This window comes from Eschrichtius robustus, chromosome 11 (genome assembly GCF_028021215.1).
Source record: "Eschrichtius robustus isolate mEscRob2 chromosome 11, mEscRob2.pri, whole genome shotgun sequence".
NCBI lineage: Eukaryota > Metazoa > Chordata > Mammalia > Artiodactyla > Eschrichtiidae > Eschrichtius > Eschrichtius robustus.
In genome coordinates this window covers 12,050,761-12,066,119 of record NC_090834.1, presented here as the reverse complement: position 1 = coordinate 12,066,119, position 15,359 = coordinate 12,050,761, and the positions used below count along the sequence as shown (strand labels likewise).

The 15,359-nt window shown below is 38.4% G+C and overlaps 1 protein-coding gene across 1 annotated transcript in view; it reads left to right on the top strand.

Annotated features, from left to right (window-relative positions):
• Positions 1 to 15,359, top strand: part of TBCEL (tubulin folding cofactor E like) — a 68,567-nt gene that overhangs the window by 32,420 nt on the left and 20,788 nt on the right. The window contains exons 6-7 of the mRNA XM_068554589.1: positions 1,753 to 1,879; positions 3,414 to 3,530. Of these exons, the coding sequence (XP_068410690.1) occupies positions 1,753 to 1,879; positions 3,414 to 3,530 (244 nt within the window). The remainder of the gene's footprint in view (positions 1 to 1,752; positions 1,880 to 3,413; positions 3,531 to 15,359) is intronic.

Genomic DNA, 15,359 nt, shown 5'->3' with positions numbered 1-15,359 from the left:
GTGCAGTTGCTAGATCATATGGTAAGAGTACATGTAGTTTTGTAATAAGCCGCCAAACTCTTTTCCAAAGTGACTGTATCGTTTTGCATTGCACCAGCAATGGGTGAGACTTCCTGTTGCTCCACATCCTTTTTTTTTTTTTTTTTTTCAGTTTCAACATTTATTAACATCTTGCTTCCTGTATTTATCCCGCATACTGTTTTTCCTTTGGGGGGAATATTTTAAAAGCAAATCTCAGCAATCATGTAATTTCAGCCTTAAAATCTTCAGTATGTATCTTTAACAGATAAAACATACTCTCTTAGTCTACAACAACCCTCTTACCTGCACCTGATTTTTTTTCTCTTGTCCCTTTCTACATTTATGTTGCTTCACATCCTTGACAGCATTTGGTGCTGTGAGTGTTTTGGCCTTTGGCCATTCTAATAGGTGTATACTGGCATCTCATTGTTGTTTTAATTTGCATTTTCCTGATGGCATATGATGTGGAACATCTTCTCATATGCTTTACTTGCCATCTGTATATCTTCTTTGGCGAGGTGTCTGTTCAGGTTTTCCACCCATTTTTTAATCGGATTGTTCATTTTCTTGTTGTTGAGTTTTAAGTGTTCTTTCTATATTTTATCAGTATGCCTTTAGCAAATGTATTCTCCCAGTGTGTGGATTTTCTTCTCATTCTCTTGGTATTGTCTTTCAGCCTATTTTTAAAACAACTACATAAGTAAAAATAATTCTGACCCATAACTGAAAAAACATAAACGGTTTATTCCACCACGGAGATTATAAGGGCGGGAATTAAGTCTTAAAAACAAGTGATTTGCATAAGGAAGCTGTTTATTTCACAACTTGACATCCCTTGAGCTAACTCGATTCTTCCTCCTAGATGGCAATGCCATTCTGAAGGAAAGAGGACAGTGACCTGGGATGGTTTTGCACCAGGGTCCTCACAAACTGCTCCTCTGCCTTTACCCTTGCTGAAGGTTGATGGAAATAGGAAGGGACTGTGTTGTTTTCTGCAGTGGATTTAATGTGTTGTAAAACTGACCAGCTTCATTATTACAGGGATATTTTTCCTACCAGTGCCAAGTATTGACTTGACTTGGATGATACATTTGTTCACAGGTATAGGAAGAGTTTCCTTTTAGGTCTGAACAATCTTAATTTGTTTCATGTTTTCCTACCCAAGGGTTCAGTTTTTTTGTTTTTGATTTTGTTTGTTTGTTCTAAATTTTGAAACTGTTTTCCCTGTCCCCAAAGTGAGGACGGTTGAAAGATGATATTTAGTTTCGGATTCTATTGACCTTGCCCATTTTAGTGTTTGTTAGGTAGACATTTACTCTGGCAGTGTCCACTCTGATCAACAGTTATGTTCTGTGAGTCTCTGTCTGATGAAAGAGTTGATCACATCACTTTTTCAATTATGTAATCATGGCATCCATCCTGCTTATTAAACCACCAGTGACCCCCTTTACCAGCCATTTGGGTGGAGAATCAGTAAATGAGTGGCTGTTGGAGAATAAAGGGGGTCCCTCAAGCACTGGGATCACAGGGATACGAGAGGTTTCAGGGAAGTTTTTATGGTGTTTTATTCCATTCTTTCCTTGCATAAAGAAAAATTTCAGGATCTCTAACTAGTTTATGATCATTTTAACATTTCAGAACCTATTAATGGAAATAAATTTTTTTGCTATGTTTATCTTCTCATTTGTGCGCTTTTCTGGATTTACTTAAACAATATATTTCTCAAATTAGGTTTGCAGTCCTGGGAAGACATTGACAAACTAAACTCATTCCCTAAACTTGAAGAAGTGAGGTTGTTAGGAATTCCTCTTCTTCAGCCATATACCACCGAGGAGAGAAGGAAATTGGTAATAGCCAGGTCTGTTGTACTGATTATTCTGCTTTCTTTTCTCGGGGCTTTGTTGTTTCATTAAAGGGATAATGCACTGTTTGGGGGTGAGGGGAGCGCACTGTATGTGTATCCATCTCTAGAACAGACTGCTTAAAGGAGCTGCTTCTGTAGCTCCAAATCCTAGAGGAAAAGGAATGCAATATAATGAGAAAAATGTGAAATATAATTGATCTGCCAAGACCACTGAAAAGTTCCCTCACAAATCTATTCTATTTTTATACTTTTCAATATTTACAATATTTGAAATCCTGTTTTGGGTCATGAAGAAAAAGTAGGTATAATAGGGAATCAACTCTATTTTAGTTACCCTTATTTTCTGTGTTAACATAGAAGTCATTTAAAGTGTAAATACCTGAAAATTGGGCTGTTTCATTAGTGTAAAACTTAAGAGAGTAGCATCTGTGTTTTCGTCTTCAGTGTAGATTGACTTAAACGTGACCACCATGCTGTTACCTTCTTCCTCTGACTCCCCTGCCTTTCGTGTCTCAGCCTCTGCCTCCCCCAGACTACTGAAATGTCCCATGAGGGTTTATTTTTGTATGTGTCTTTAGCAGCAGTAAGGCTTGACTAAGATGTAAAGGGCCACGGAGTTTTGATTTGTTCTCTCGTGTACTATACATAGTAGTTTTGACAGGGGAACAGTAGGCTTTAAGGTTCCCTAAAGAAGAGTGGTTCTATAAACCACTTTGATCTTTCTGACCAACTAATACCTAGCAGATCTTTACTGCTTTCCAGCTGTTAACATACACAGTAATATCCCACTGAAGAAATAAATTTCAGCATACTTTTCTTCTACGAAGAGTAAGTCTTGCAGTCCTTGCAGTTTATTTTCTTTACACAGTTCTTTTGTAAATACAATAAATGAATTCCTGAACTATATGACCAACTTGTACTGACTGCTTTGTAGACCTGTGCTGTCCAGTATGGTACCATCAGCCATGGGTGACTTTTGAGCACTTGAAATCATGGCTAGTCTGAATTGAAATGTGCCGTAAGTGAAAAAGACACACTGGATTTCAAACAGTTTATATGAAAAAAAGAACATTTAAGTATTAAATTAAGAACATTTAAGTATCTTAGTTATTTTTTTAGTATTGATTATAGATTGAAATGATTGTATCCTGGTCATATTGGGTTAAATATAATATACTATTAAAATTAATCTTATCTGTTTTACTTTTTAAAATATGGCTACTAGAGAATTTAAAATTACGTGTGTGGCTTGCATGATACTTAAGTTGGACCGTGCTGCCTAGGATCTTATTTTGAAAGGTGAGGTATGGTTGTAAAAGGTCAGTGTCACATCCAAAAATGAAACTTTAGATATTTTTGGTCCTTTTATTTTATACCACGTTAGTTCATGCTGGTAGTTGTACACAAGCAGAGCTACATCAAATGAGTCCTTTCAAGAGAATAAGACTGGGCCTCAAACCAATAATTTTATTTCTAAGGCTAAATATTTTTATTGTCTTAAAATGTCTCTTTTGCTTTTTATTTATAGATTGCCATCGGTTTCCAAACTTAATGGCAGTGTTGTCACTGACGGTGAGCGAGAAGATTCTGAGAGATTTTTTATTCGTTACTATATTGATGTTCCACAGGAAGAAGTGCCATTCAGGTAAAAATCCCTCATCAGCTTAGCAACACTTTAGCAACTACTGAGGCAACCTAAGAACTATTGCTTTAGAGCAAAATCTAGTAATTTGTTGTTGGACTCTCTTAGAGAACTTTGGTGATAGGTTAAAAAATAAAGGAAGAAACGCAAAAAGCAAACCTGCTTTATCTCATTTTCCACAGTGTATTTCTTCTAGCCTTGCACTTGTATTAAGAATGGTTGGGTAAGTACGTATTTGACTACTTCTAGTAGTTCCCACTCCATGTTCCTTATCATCAATTCCTTTTTGATCCTCTTCTCCAGGAGCACATTTTCACCCATCCCCAAAACTGGTTTCTTCTTTCGCATTGCATCTGCTTTTAAGATATACTATGTTCTGCAGTTTGGAAGATTTGACAAATGTGCACGAGGTTTAGAGAATATGAGAAAGGGACTAGAAAATAGACTCCTGAGGAAATATTAAAGGAATTAGGATGGTTGAGTGGGAATAGAAATGCTGAGGCCTAAATTAGTACCTTTACGTATATGAAAAGTAAATATGTATTGTTTGGTGAGAAACTACCTTTAGTATTCTGTAAATGTAAAGGAAATGTAGCAGATATGATATACGTAAATCTAAAAGAAAAAAAGACCCCCCCAAACAGGTTTCTGAGTGTTGGAAACTAGAATCAGTTACCCCCAAATTTATATTCTTTTCTTAATGACTTTAAGAACAATACGAAATCCCATTCGGCAGGAGGAGTTTCAAACCAACAAGATGCAAGTTAGGACTAAATGTGAGTCAAATCACATTCTGGTTATAAATTTCTTTTGTCCTTCTGGTTACAGATTTCTGTGATTCTAATTCATTCTTACTGAACATTATTTTTTCCCAAAGTTCTCTATTATTTACAGACTTTAAGGGGGTCGCCATTCTGTAAGGCTCAACCAGTGCTGTGTAAAAATATCTGTGCTATTATCAGTAGAATTTTAAAGCTTAAGCGTTTAAAAAATATTAGACAAATTAAGTAAGGATTTTGAAGCTAACCTTTTAAAATTAGCTAAGAACAGCTAGGTAGGGAGAGATATGACTGCCTTTTTAACACAACCCAGAAATGTTAGGTTAAACCACATGAAAATTTTTTCGGGTTAAAAAAATGGTCTGATAACTATAGTTTTCATTTGATTCAATCTAACGTATTAATAGAAGAAGTAAATATTCTGGCTTTGAGCATACGTCTATCATTATAGTTTACTTATCTTCCAGTCTGCTACAGGAAGTAGTATATACATAGGCAGTAAATTGTTTCTGTCCCTGATGGCATAATTATCCTAAAGTGCATTTATGCCTCTGTAGTAGTCAGTGTGCTTGAATGCATGTCATGGAAACCATCTTTAATCAGGGGAGGACTTTACTGGAGGGATATTGAGAAACTAAAAGAATTGCTAGGTGGGCTAGAGAACCCGGTTTAGATAGGAACCAAGGGAGGCAAGGATAGCCAAGGTTTCGACTTACAGTCTTCTTTATATATTTCTGTTGGCACTACAACGCTGGACTTAACCACTGAACACTTGCAGCCGTGTCATGGGTTTTTGATTTCCCCATAAGTGCTGAAAAATAATCCCTCGCTGACCTTTGCTTCATTCCCTAAGGGTCAAAACTATGCATCTGACCAATTGATTGGGTATGTTTAAGGCATGTGCCCACACTCTGTCTCCCAAGAGATTAGGGAAGACAGATTATCTTCTCCACTTTGGCTTCTGCAATGAGAGGTAGAATCTTGCTTCCCCTGATCTTGGGACTTCCCCCCAAATAGGAACAACTCAGCGAAAAGAATGTCTACTATAGTCCGACACTTTGACTTCTTTGACTTTCCCCATAGTTATATATTAAAAATTATTCTTACCTATCCTAATAAATTCCTTGTATAAATGAAAACACATTTCTCTCTCCCTGAAATGAGATAACCTATTCTAATCCTACATAGACTGTGAGCAATTAGCTACTGCCAAGGATTTATACAGTCAAGGTATTTTAATTACCACTCTGGCCTTGCTGCCTATTTATGGAATTATGCCTCCTTCTCACTCAGTAGTAGTTAGAGGCCACTGCTTGGTCTCTTCCTTCCTTCTTTTTTTTTTTTATTCTTATTAGTCATCCATTTTATACACATCAGTGTATACATGTCAATCCCAATCTCCCAATTCATCCCACCACCACCCACACCCCCCGCCACTTTCCCCCCTTGGTGTCCATACGTTTGTTCTCTACATCTGTGTCTCAATTTCTGCCTTGCTAACCGGTTCATCTGTACCATTTTTCTAGGTTCCACATATATGCGTTAATATACGGTATTTGTTTTTCTCTTTCTGACTTGCTTCACTCTGTATGACAGTCTCTAGATCCATCCACATCTCTACAAATGACCCAATTTTGTTCCTTTTTATGCCTGAGTAATATGCCATTGTATATATGTACCACATCTTCTTTATCCATTCGTCTGTCGATGGGCATTTAGGTTGCTTCCATGACCTGACTATTGTAAATAGTGCTTCAATGAACATTGGGGTGCATGTGTCTTTTTGAATTACGGTTTTCTCTGGGTATATGCCCAGTAGTGGGATTGCTAGGTCATATGGTAATTCTATTTTTAGTTTTTTAAGGAACCTCCATATTGTTCTCCATAGTGGCTGTATCAATTTACATTCCCACCAACGGTGCAAGAGGGTTCCCTTTTCTCCACACCCTCTCCAGCATTTGTTGTTTGTAGCTTTTCTGATGATGCCCATTCTAACTGGTGTGAGGTGATACCTCATTGTAGTTTTGATTTGCATTTCTCTAATAATTAGTGATGTTGAGCAGCTTTTCATGTGCTTCTTGGCCATTGTATGTCTTCTTTAGAGAAATGTCTATTTAGGTCTTCTCCCCATTTTTGGATTGGGTTGTTTGTTTTTTAAATACTGAGCTGCATGAACTGCTTATATATTTTGGAGATTAACCCTTTGTCTGTTGATTCATTTGCAAATATTTTCTCCCATTCTGAGGGGTGTCTTTTCGTCTTGTTTATGGTTTCCTTTGCTGTGCAAAAGCTTTGAAGTTTCATTAGGTCCCATTTGTTTATTTTTGTTTTTATTTCCATTACTCTAAGAGGTGGATCAAAAAAGATCTTGCTGTGATTTATGTCAAAGAGTGTTCTTCCTATGTTTTCCTATAAGAGTTTTATAGTGTCCCATCTTACATTTAGATCTCTAATCCATTTTGAGTTTATTTTTGTGTATGGTGTTAGGGAATATTCTAATTTCATTCTTTTACATGTAGCTGTCCAGTTCTCCCAGCACCGCTTATTGAAGAGACTCTCCTTTCTCCATTGTATATCCTTGCCTCCTTTGTCATAGATTAGTTGAACATAGGCGCGTGGGTTTATCTCTGGGCTTTCTATCTTGTTCCATTGATCTATAGTTCTGTTTTTGTGCCAGTACCATATTGTCTTGATTACTGTAGCTTTGTAGTATAGTCTGAGGTCAGGGAGTCTGATTCCTCCAGCTCTGCTTTTTTCCCTCAAGACTGCTTTGGCTATTTGGGGTCTTTTGTGTCTCCATACAAATTTTAAGATTTTTTGTTCTAGTTCTGTGAAAAATGCCATTGGTAACTTGATAGGGATTGCATTGAATCTGTAGATTGCTTTGGGTAGTATAGTCATTTTCACAATATTGATTCGTCCAATCCAAGAACATGGTATATCTCTCCATCTGTTGATATCATCTTTAATTTCTTTCACCAGTGTCTTATAGTTTTCTGCACACAGATATTTTGTCTCCCTAGGTAGGTTTACTCCTAGGTATTTTATTCTTTTTGTTGCAGTGGTAAATGGGAGTGTTTCCTTAATTTCTCTTTCAGATTTTTCATCATTAGTATGTAGGAATGCAAGAGATCTCTGTGCATTAATTTTGTACCCTGCAACTTTACCAAATTCATTGATTAGCTCTAGTAGTTTTCTGGTGACATCTTTAGGATTCTCTATGTATAGTATCATGTCATCTGCAAACAGTGACAGTTTTACGTCTTCTTTTACAATTTGTATTCCTTTTATTTCTTTTTCTTCTGTGATTGCCATGGCTAGGACGTCCAAAACTATGTTGAATAATAGTGGTGAGAGTGGACATCCTTGTCTTGTACCTGATCTTAGAGGAAATGCTTTCAGTTTTTCACCATTGAGAATGATGTTTGCTGTGGGTTTGTCATATATGGCCTTTATTATGCTGAGGTGGGTTCCCTCTATGCCCACTTTCTGGAGAGTTTTTATCATAAATGGGTGTTGAATTTTGTCAAAAGCTTTTTCTGCATCTATTGAGATGATCATATGGTTTTCATTCTTCAATTTGTTAATATGGTGTATCACATTGATTGATTTGCGTATATTGAAGAACCCTTGCATCCCTGGGATAAATCCCACTTGATCATGGTGTATGATCCTTTTAATGTGTTGTTGGATTCTATTTGCTAGTATTTTGTTGAGGATTTTTGCATCTATATTCATCAGTGATATTGGTCTGTAATTTTCTTTTTTTGTAGTATCTTTGTCTGGTTTTGGTATCAGGGTGCTGGTGGCCCCGTAGAATGAGTTTGGGAGTATTCCTTCCTCTGCAGTTTTTTGGAAGAGTTTGAGAAGGATGGGTGTTAACTCTTCTCTAAATGTTTGATAGAATTCACCTGTGAAGCCATCTGGTCCTGGACTTTCGTTTGTTGGAAGATTTTTAATCACCGTTTCAATTTCATTACTTGTGATTGGTCTGTTCATGTTTTCTGTTTCTTCCTGGTTCAGTCTTGGAAGGTTATACCTTTCTAAGAATTTGTCCATTTCTTCCAGGTTGTCCCTTTTATTGGCATAGAGTTGCTTGTAGTAGTCTCTTAGGATGCTTTGTATTTCTGTGGTATCTGTTGTAACTTCTCCTTTTTCATTTCTAATTTTATTGATTTGAGTCCTCTCCCTCTTTTTCTTGATGAGTCTGGCTAATGGTTTATCAATTTTGTTTATCTTCTCAGAGAACCAGCTTTTAGTTTTACTGATCTTTGCTAATGTTTTCTTTGTTTCTATTTCATTTATTTCTGCTCTGATCTTGACGATTTCTTTCCTTCTGCTAACTTTGGGTTTTGTTTGTTCTTCTTTCTCTAGTTCCTTTAGGTGTAAGGTTAGATTGTTTATTTGAAATTTTTCTTTTTTCTTGAGGTAGGCTTGTATAGCTATAAACTTCCCTATTAGAACTGCTTTTGCTGCATCCCATAGGTTTTGGATTGTTGTGTTTTCATTGTCATTTGTCTCTAGGTATTTTTTGATTTCCTCTTTGATTTCTTCAGTGATCTCTTGGTTATTTAGTAACGTATTGTTTAGCCTCCATGTGTTTGGGCTTTTTACGTTTTTTTCCCTGTAATTGATTTCTAATCTCATAGCATTGTGGTCAGAAAAGATGCTTGATATGATTTCAATTTTCTTAAATTTACTGAGGCTTGATTTGTGACCCAAGATGTGATCTATCCTGGAGAATGTTCCGTGCGCACTTAAGAAGAAAGTGTAATCTGCTATTTTTGGATGGAATGTCCTATAAATATCAATTAAGTCTATGTGGTCTGTTGTGTCATTTAAAGCTTGTGTTTCCTTATTAATTTTCTGCTTGGATGATCTGTCCATTGGTGTAAGTGAGGTGTTAAAGTCCCCCACTATTACTGTGTTACTGTCGATTTCCTCTTTTACAGCTGTTAGCAGTTGCCTTATGTATTGAGGTGCTCCCATGCTGGGTGCATATATATTTATAATTGTTATATCTTCTTCTTGGATTGATCCCTTGATCATTATATAGTGTCCTTCCTTGTCTCTTGTAACAGTCTTTATTTTAAAGTCTGTTTTATCTGATATGAGTATAGCTACTCCAGCTTTCTTTTGATTTCCATTTGCATGGAATATCTTTTTCCATCCCCTCACTTTCAGTCTGTATGTGTCCCTAGGTCTGAAGTGGGTCTCTTGTAGACAGCATATATACGGGTCTTGTTTTTGTATCCATTCAGCACGCCTGTGTCTTTTGGCTGGAGCATTTAGTCCATTCACATTTAAGGTAATTATCCATATGTGTGTTCCTATGGCCATTTTCTTAATTGTTTTGGGTTTGTTTTTGTAGGTCCTTTTCTTCTCTTGTGTTCCCCACTTAGAGAAGTTCCTTTAGCATTTGTTGTAGAGCTGGTTTGGTGGTGCTGAATTCTCTTAGCTTTTGCTTGTCTGTAAAGCTTTTGATTTCTCCATTGAATCTGAATGAGATCCTTGCCAGGTAGAGTAATCTTGGTTGTAGGTTCTTCCCTTTCGTCACTTTAAGTATATCATTCCACTCCCTTCTGGCTTGTAGAGTTTCTGCTGAGAAATCAGCTGTTAACCTTATGGGAGTTCCCTTGTATGTTATTTGTCGTTTTTCCCTTGCTGCTTTCAATAATTTTTCTTCGTCTTTAATTTTTGCCAGTTTGATTACTATGTGTCTCAGCGTGTTTCTCCTTGGATTTATCCTGTATGGGACTCTCTGCGCTTCCTGGAATTGGGTGGCTATTTCCTTTCCCATGTTAGGGAAATTTTCGACTATAATCTCTTCAAATATTTTCTTGGGTCCTTTCTCTCTCTCTTCTCCTTCTGGGTCTCCTATAATGCAAATGTTGTTGCGTTTAATGTTGTCCCAGAGGTCTCTTAGGCTGTCTTCATTTCTTTTCATTCTTTTTTCTTTATTCTGTTCCACAGCAGTGAATTCCACCATTCTGTCTTCCAGGTCACTTATCCGTTCTGCCTCAGTTATTCTGCTATTGATTCCTTCTAGTGTAGTTTTCATTTCAGTTATTGTATTGTTCATCTCTGTTTGTTTGTTCTTTAATTCTTCTAGGTCTTTGTTAAACATTTCTTGCATCTTCTCGATCTTTGCTTCCATTCTTTTTTCAAGGTCCTGGATGATCTTCACTATCAGTATTCTGAATTCTTTTTCTCGAAGGTTGCCTATCTCCACTTCATTTAGTTGTTTTTCTGGGGTTTTATCTTGTTCCTTCATCTGGTACATAGCCCTCTGCCTTTTCATTTTGTCTGTCTTTCTGTGAATGTGGTTTTTGTTCCACAGGCTGCAGGATTGTAGTTCTTCTTGCTTCTGCTGTCTGCCCTCTGGTGGATGAAGCTATCTAAGAAGCTTGTGCAAGTTTGCTGATGGGAGGGACTGGTGGTGGGTAGAGCTGGCTGTTGCTCTGGTGGGCAGAGCTCAGTAAAACTTTAATCCACTTGACTTCTGATGGGTGGGGCTGGGTTCCCTCCCTGCTGGTTGTTTGGCTTGAGGTGACCCAACACTGGAGCCTACCTGGGCTCTTTGGTGAGGCTAATGGCGGACTCTGGGAGGGCTCACGCCAAGGAGTACTTCCCAGAACTTCTGCTGACAGTGTCCTTGTCCTCACGGTGAGACAGAGCCACCCCCCACCTCTGCCGGAGACCCTCTAACACTAGCAGGTAGGTCTGGTTCAGTCTCCCCTGGGGTCACTGCTCCTTCCCCTGGGTCCCGATGCACACACTACTTTGTGTGTGCCCTCCAAGAGTGGAGTCTCTGTTTCCCCCAGTCCTTTCAAAGTCCTGCAATCAAATCCCACTTCAAAGTCTGATTCTCTAGGAATTCTTCCTCCCGTTGCCGGACCCCCAGGTTTGGAAGCCTGACGTGGGGCTCAGAACCTTCACTCCAGTGGGTGGACTTCTGTGGTATAAGTGTTCTCCAGTCCGTGAGTCACCCACCCAGCAGTTATCGGATTTGATTTTATTGTGATTGCGCCCCTCCTGCCATCTCATTGTGGCTTCTCCTTTGTCTTTGGATGTGGGCTATCTTTTTTAGTGAGTTCCAGTGTCTTCCTGTCGGTGATTGTTCAGCAGTTAGTTGTGATTCTGGTGTTCTTGCAAGAGGGAGTGAGAGCACGTCCTTCTACTCCGCCATCTTGAACCAATCTTCTCTTCCTTCTTTCTTGAAATTGAAATGGGCAACCTGATTTTAGTGTATCCTACCAGCATCCCTAGGCTGTAGAATGTTTTCCAAAGATGTGAGTGTTCTACTCACTAATGTATTTTTCTTTTTTAAAAAATAAATTTATTTATTTATTATTATTGATTTTTAATTTATTTTATTTTTGGCTGTGTTGGGTCTTTGTTGCTGAGCGTGGGCTTTCTCTAGTTGTGGCAAGCGGGGGCTACTCTTAGTTGTGGTGCGCGGGCTTCTCATTGCGGTGGCTTCTCTTGTAGCAGAGCTCGGGCGCTAGGCGCGCGGGCTTCAGTAATTGTGGCACGTGGGCTGAGTAGTTGTGGCTCGCAGGCTCTAGAGCACAGGCTCAGTAGTTGTGACGCACGGGCTTAGTTGCTCCGTGACATGTGGGATCTTCCCAGACCAGGGCTTGAACCTGTGTCCCCTGCACTGGCAGGCGGATTCTTAACCACTGTGCCACCAGGGAAGCCCAAATGTATTTTTCAAGGCCTTAGAGAAGGAAATGTCTCTGAGTCCTTTTAGGGTCCATAGATGGAAATGGGTAAAGGGGTAACATGGATGACAATAATTTCCATCATTCCTGTGTCCTGAAGTTTTTGAATTCCTCCTTCCACATTATCTCAAATAATTTATGACATCTCAACTTCCTTTAGCATAGACCACCATTGAGTCCAGTTTCCAGTCAGTCAACTAGACAAATATTTAGAACCACTCTAAATGATTCTAAACCACTGAAGCTAGCCACTGAGGCTAGATTTTTGAATTCAGAACCTTTGGTAATATACCTACGCAAAATCAGCTGGATCTAGAATTGCTTTTCTTTCCTTGGTTAACACACTCATTTCCTATATTCCCTGTATTTATTTCCTATATGCTTGTCCATATAAGTGACCAAAGTCTTGTAAATGTCTTGATATTTTTGTAATTCACCCCACAGACCATGCTGTGATCTGATAGTAGTGCAGTAGAGTACATATGTGGAAGGATGAGGCAAATGGGGAATTAGTTTACACTTGCAAGGTAATTCCCTCAGGCAAGGGGATTTTACTGCCTTTTCAAGCAGAAGGGGAACAGTCCCACTGGACCCAGCTAGCAAGGGGGGGCCTCAGTGAGGTTTAGGGATTCAGGATATTCCCAAGTCCTCAGAATCCTCCCTTATACTGCCATACAATTTGTTCTCTCTGTCTCTCTCTCTCCAATCAATGCTCCAGCTTTCATAGAATAGTCCCAATATGGATGCAAGTTTAACTGACCTCTAATTCAGCAACCTAGAGCATCAAACCTTGTGTATTTGTTTTCATAGCTACCTCAGCTCTGTTGTTGTAAGACAGAAAAGATCCTTTTCTTAAAAGTACCTGGGTTTCAGTCTGTGCCTGAAGCCTAGTTTATAGGAATTTGACCTTAATATTCTCTTTATGTAAGCTGTCTTGTGCACTTAGAATAGCAGATGCCCATAGTCTTGAATTCTTCATTCCCTTCATGTTGTTTTATTCTTGACAGCACTCTCTCAATCTCCTAGAGCATTTCATGTGAACTCAAGTGATAATTACTTATTTCACCACTCCATGTCAAGGACTTGCAGAATCCCTTCTATGAAAACTAATGATATTCACTGGCCTCTACTAGGCCAGAAACCAATCCCAAATTGCCCTTAATTACCTGAGGTACTATTGCCAATAATCTTCTCCCTAGTACCAGTGCACACAACAGAAATCAACTCTGGCCAATTTAAGTAGGATAGGAATTTAGTAAAAGAATAATGAATACTATGTAGCACACAAAATTGACAAGATTAGAGAATTAGGCTTGGGCAGGATTGAGGAGAAGCAAGGCACAGCCAAGATTTCTGTAGACCTCACTATGTAAACTGTGTGCTTCTTACACTGGTTACTACACAGTCCTCAGCAAGCTGCTCAACTTCATTGCCCTCAGACATTTGCAGCCATGTCTTTGAATGCTTGACTCTTCTCTATCTTCTGTGAATAATCTCTGTCACACCTTATGTCCTTGCATTACATCTTAATATTTAAAATTCCAGCTATAGTTAGACAGGTTTATGTCACCTTCCCATGTTCTAACTTCCAGGGAGTGGAGAAGGAGAATATCTACTCCTCTTTAGCTTCTGTAGTGGGAAGTGGTTTCTGCCTCTCATCTGTCTTGGGTTTCCCTCAAATCAGAAGGGCATTCAGATGCTGGACAGCCAAAGCTGACATATACCCACTATAGTACATGTTCCCTAGTAGTTTTCTTGTAAGTCTCCTGGTGGAATGTTTTTTGAGCCATTGTGATGTGCCAGGGACTGTGTTAGGCACGTTAAAAAGAACTATAATAGCATTCATGCTGATGCGAGATGAAATGGTGAATAAGCACAGGGGAATTTATATTAAAATACATTCATTATGAATTAAGAGTGATATATAAACAGGGTATTAGTACCATACTTACCGTACCTTTAAATTGTCTTCCAAGTTATATGCATAATTTCTCTCCAAAATGCCAATGAATAGTGAATAGCACAGTGCATAGTTAGTAAAGGTGAAGACTTGACTGCCTGGATAATTCAGTGTTTCATACAGAATCACATTTGAGCCTTAGTTTCCTTGGAGGGATTGAGGTATCCATTCATTTTGAGGAAAAAAAATTTCCTTTCATTTGACCGTGGGTTTTTAAAATCAGTGTTTAAACTTGATTTTCCTATAAATTCTAACTTCTACGGCATCCTTCCCTAGTTGTTAGGTTCCCTGAGCTTCTCCTCCTCCTCTCATTTTCCTGTCTTGTGCCGTTAAACACCAAATACCTCTGCTCAACTTAGACATAAGTAAGAAAAATTAGCCAAAATGTCTTTTGAGGTCATGAATAAAAAGCCTTTATGATCAGTTTAGTGTCCTTTTTGGTAGCAAAGTTATTTTGTGAGTCAGTTGGATTATTCACACACATCTGTTTCCATGTGATTAGTCATTTTGGCAACAGAAGACTTTAAAGATGATCCAGAAATTAACATATTCTGTTTTTCTATCTCAGAATAAAATACAAGCTCCAGTTACCTGTATGACTTCAACTTTTTTTGATGACCAGAATAAAATGTTTAGAGGACTGACAGGAGACATACTTATTAAGAGTGTTATAATTCCTTACAGGTGCTCAGGTATCATCTTTATTGCCTTCTACTGTCAGGTGGAGCTGGAAGTTTAGCCTCTCTACTGTAGCTGTTTATGGTGATGATGGACTAACACACACACAAAAAGTGAGGAATCGCCCATATGTTTCATGTTTCTTTACTTTGTGAAACAATAGGAGACGAAAAATCTCTGTTTCATGATTCTTGGCCTTTAAACGTCATAGTATTTGCTTTTCCAATCAATAGACTCTTTCTTTTAGAGCCTTCCTCTGTGCCTTTTCTCTTCATGGCTTGTGTAGCAGTGGTGTGCTATTTCAAAATCAGTTCAGTTTGTGCTGCAGGTGGTTGAAAAGATGTCCTCACTGGGTTGGTCATATTTCAATCATTGAACTCTCATATTTTACCAGGAGACCTTCTAGGAAATAACTCTAGATTCTAATAGCTGGGTTTCAAAGGACAGTTTAATTTATTTACTGAATACCTACTATGGACTAAGAGGCTTAGAGCCAGAAGCTGAAGATAAGACAAAAAAAGTAGTGTCTACTTTCAAGAAGCTTGCCATCTGGACTAAGCTAGAGATATATTTCCTCTGCTGAAGCCTCCTCATGTTCCCAACCTCTCAAAACTCAGTTATCCCAGGATTTGGTGCTTGCACCTCTTCTCTTCTGTACTCATCCCCTAGGTACTTTCATCCAGTCCTGTGC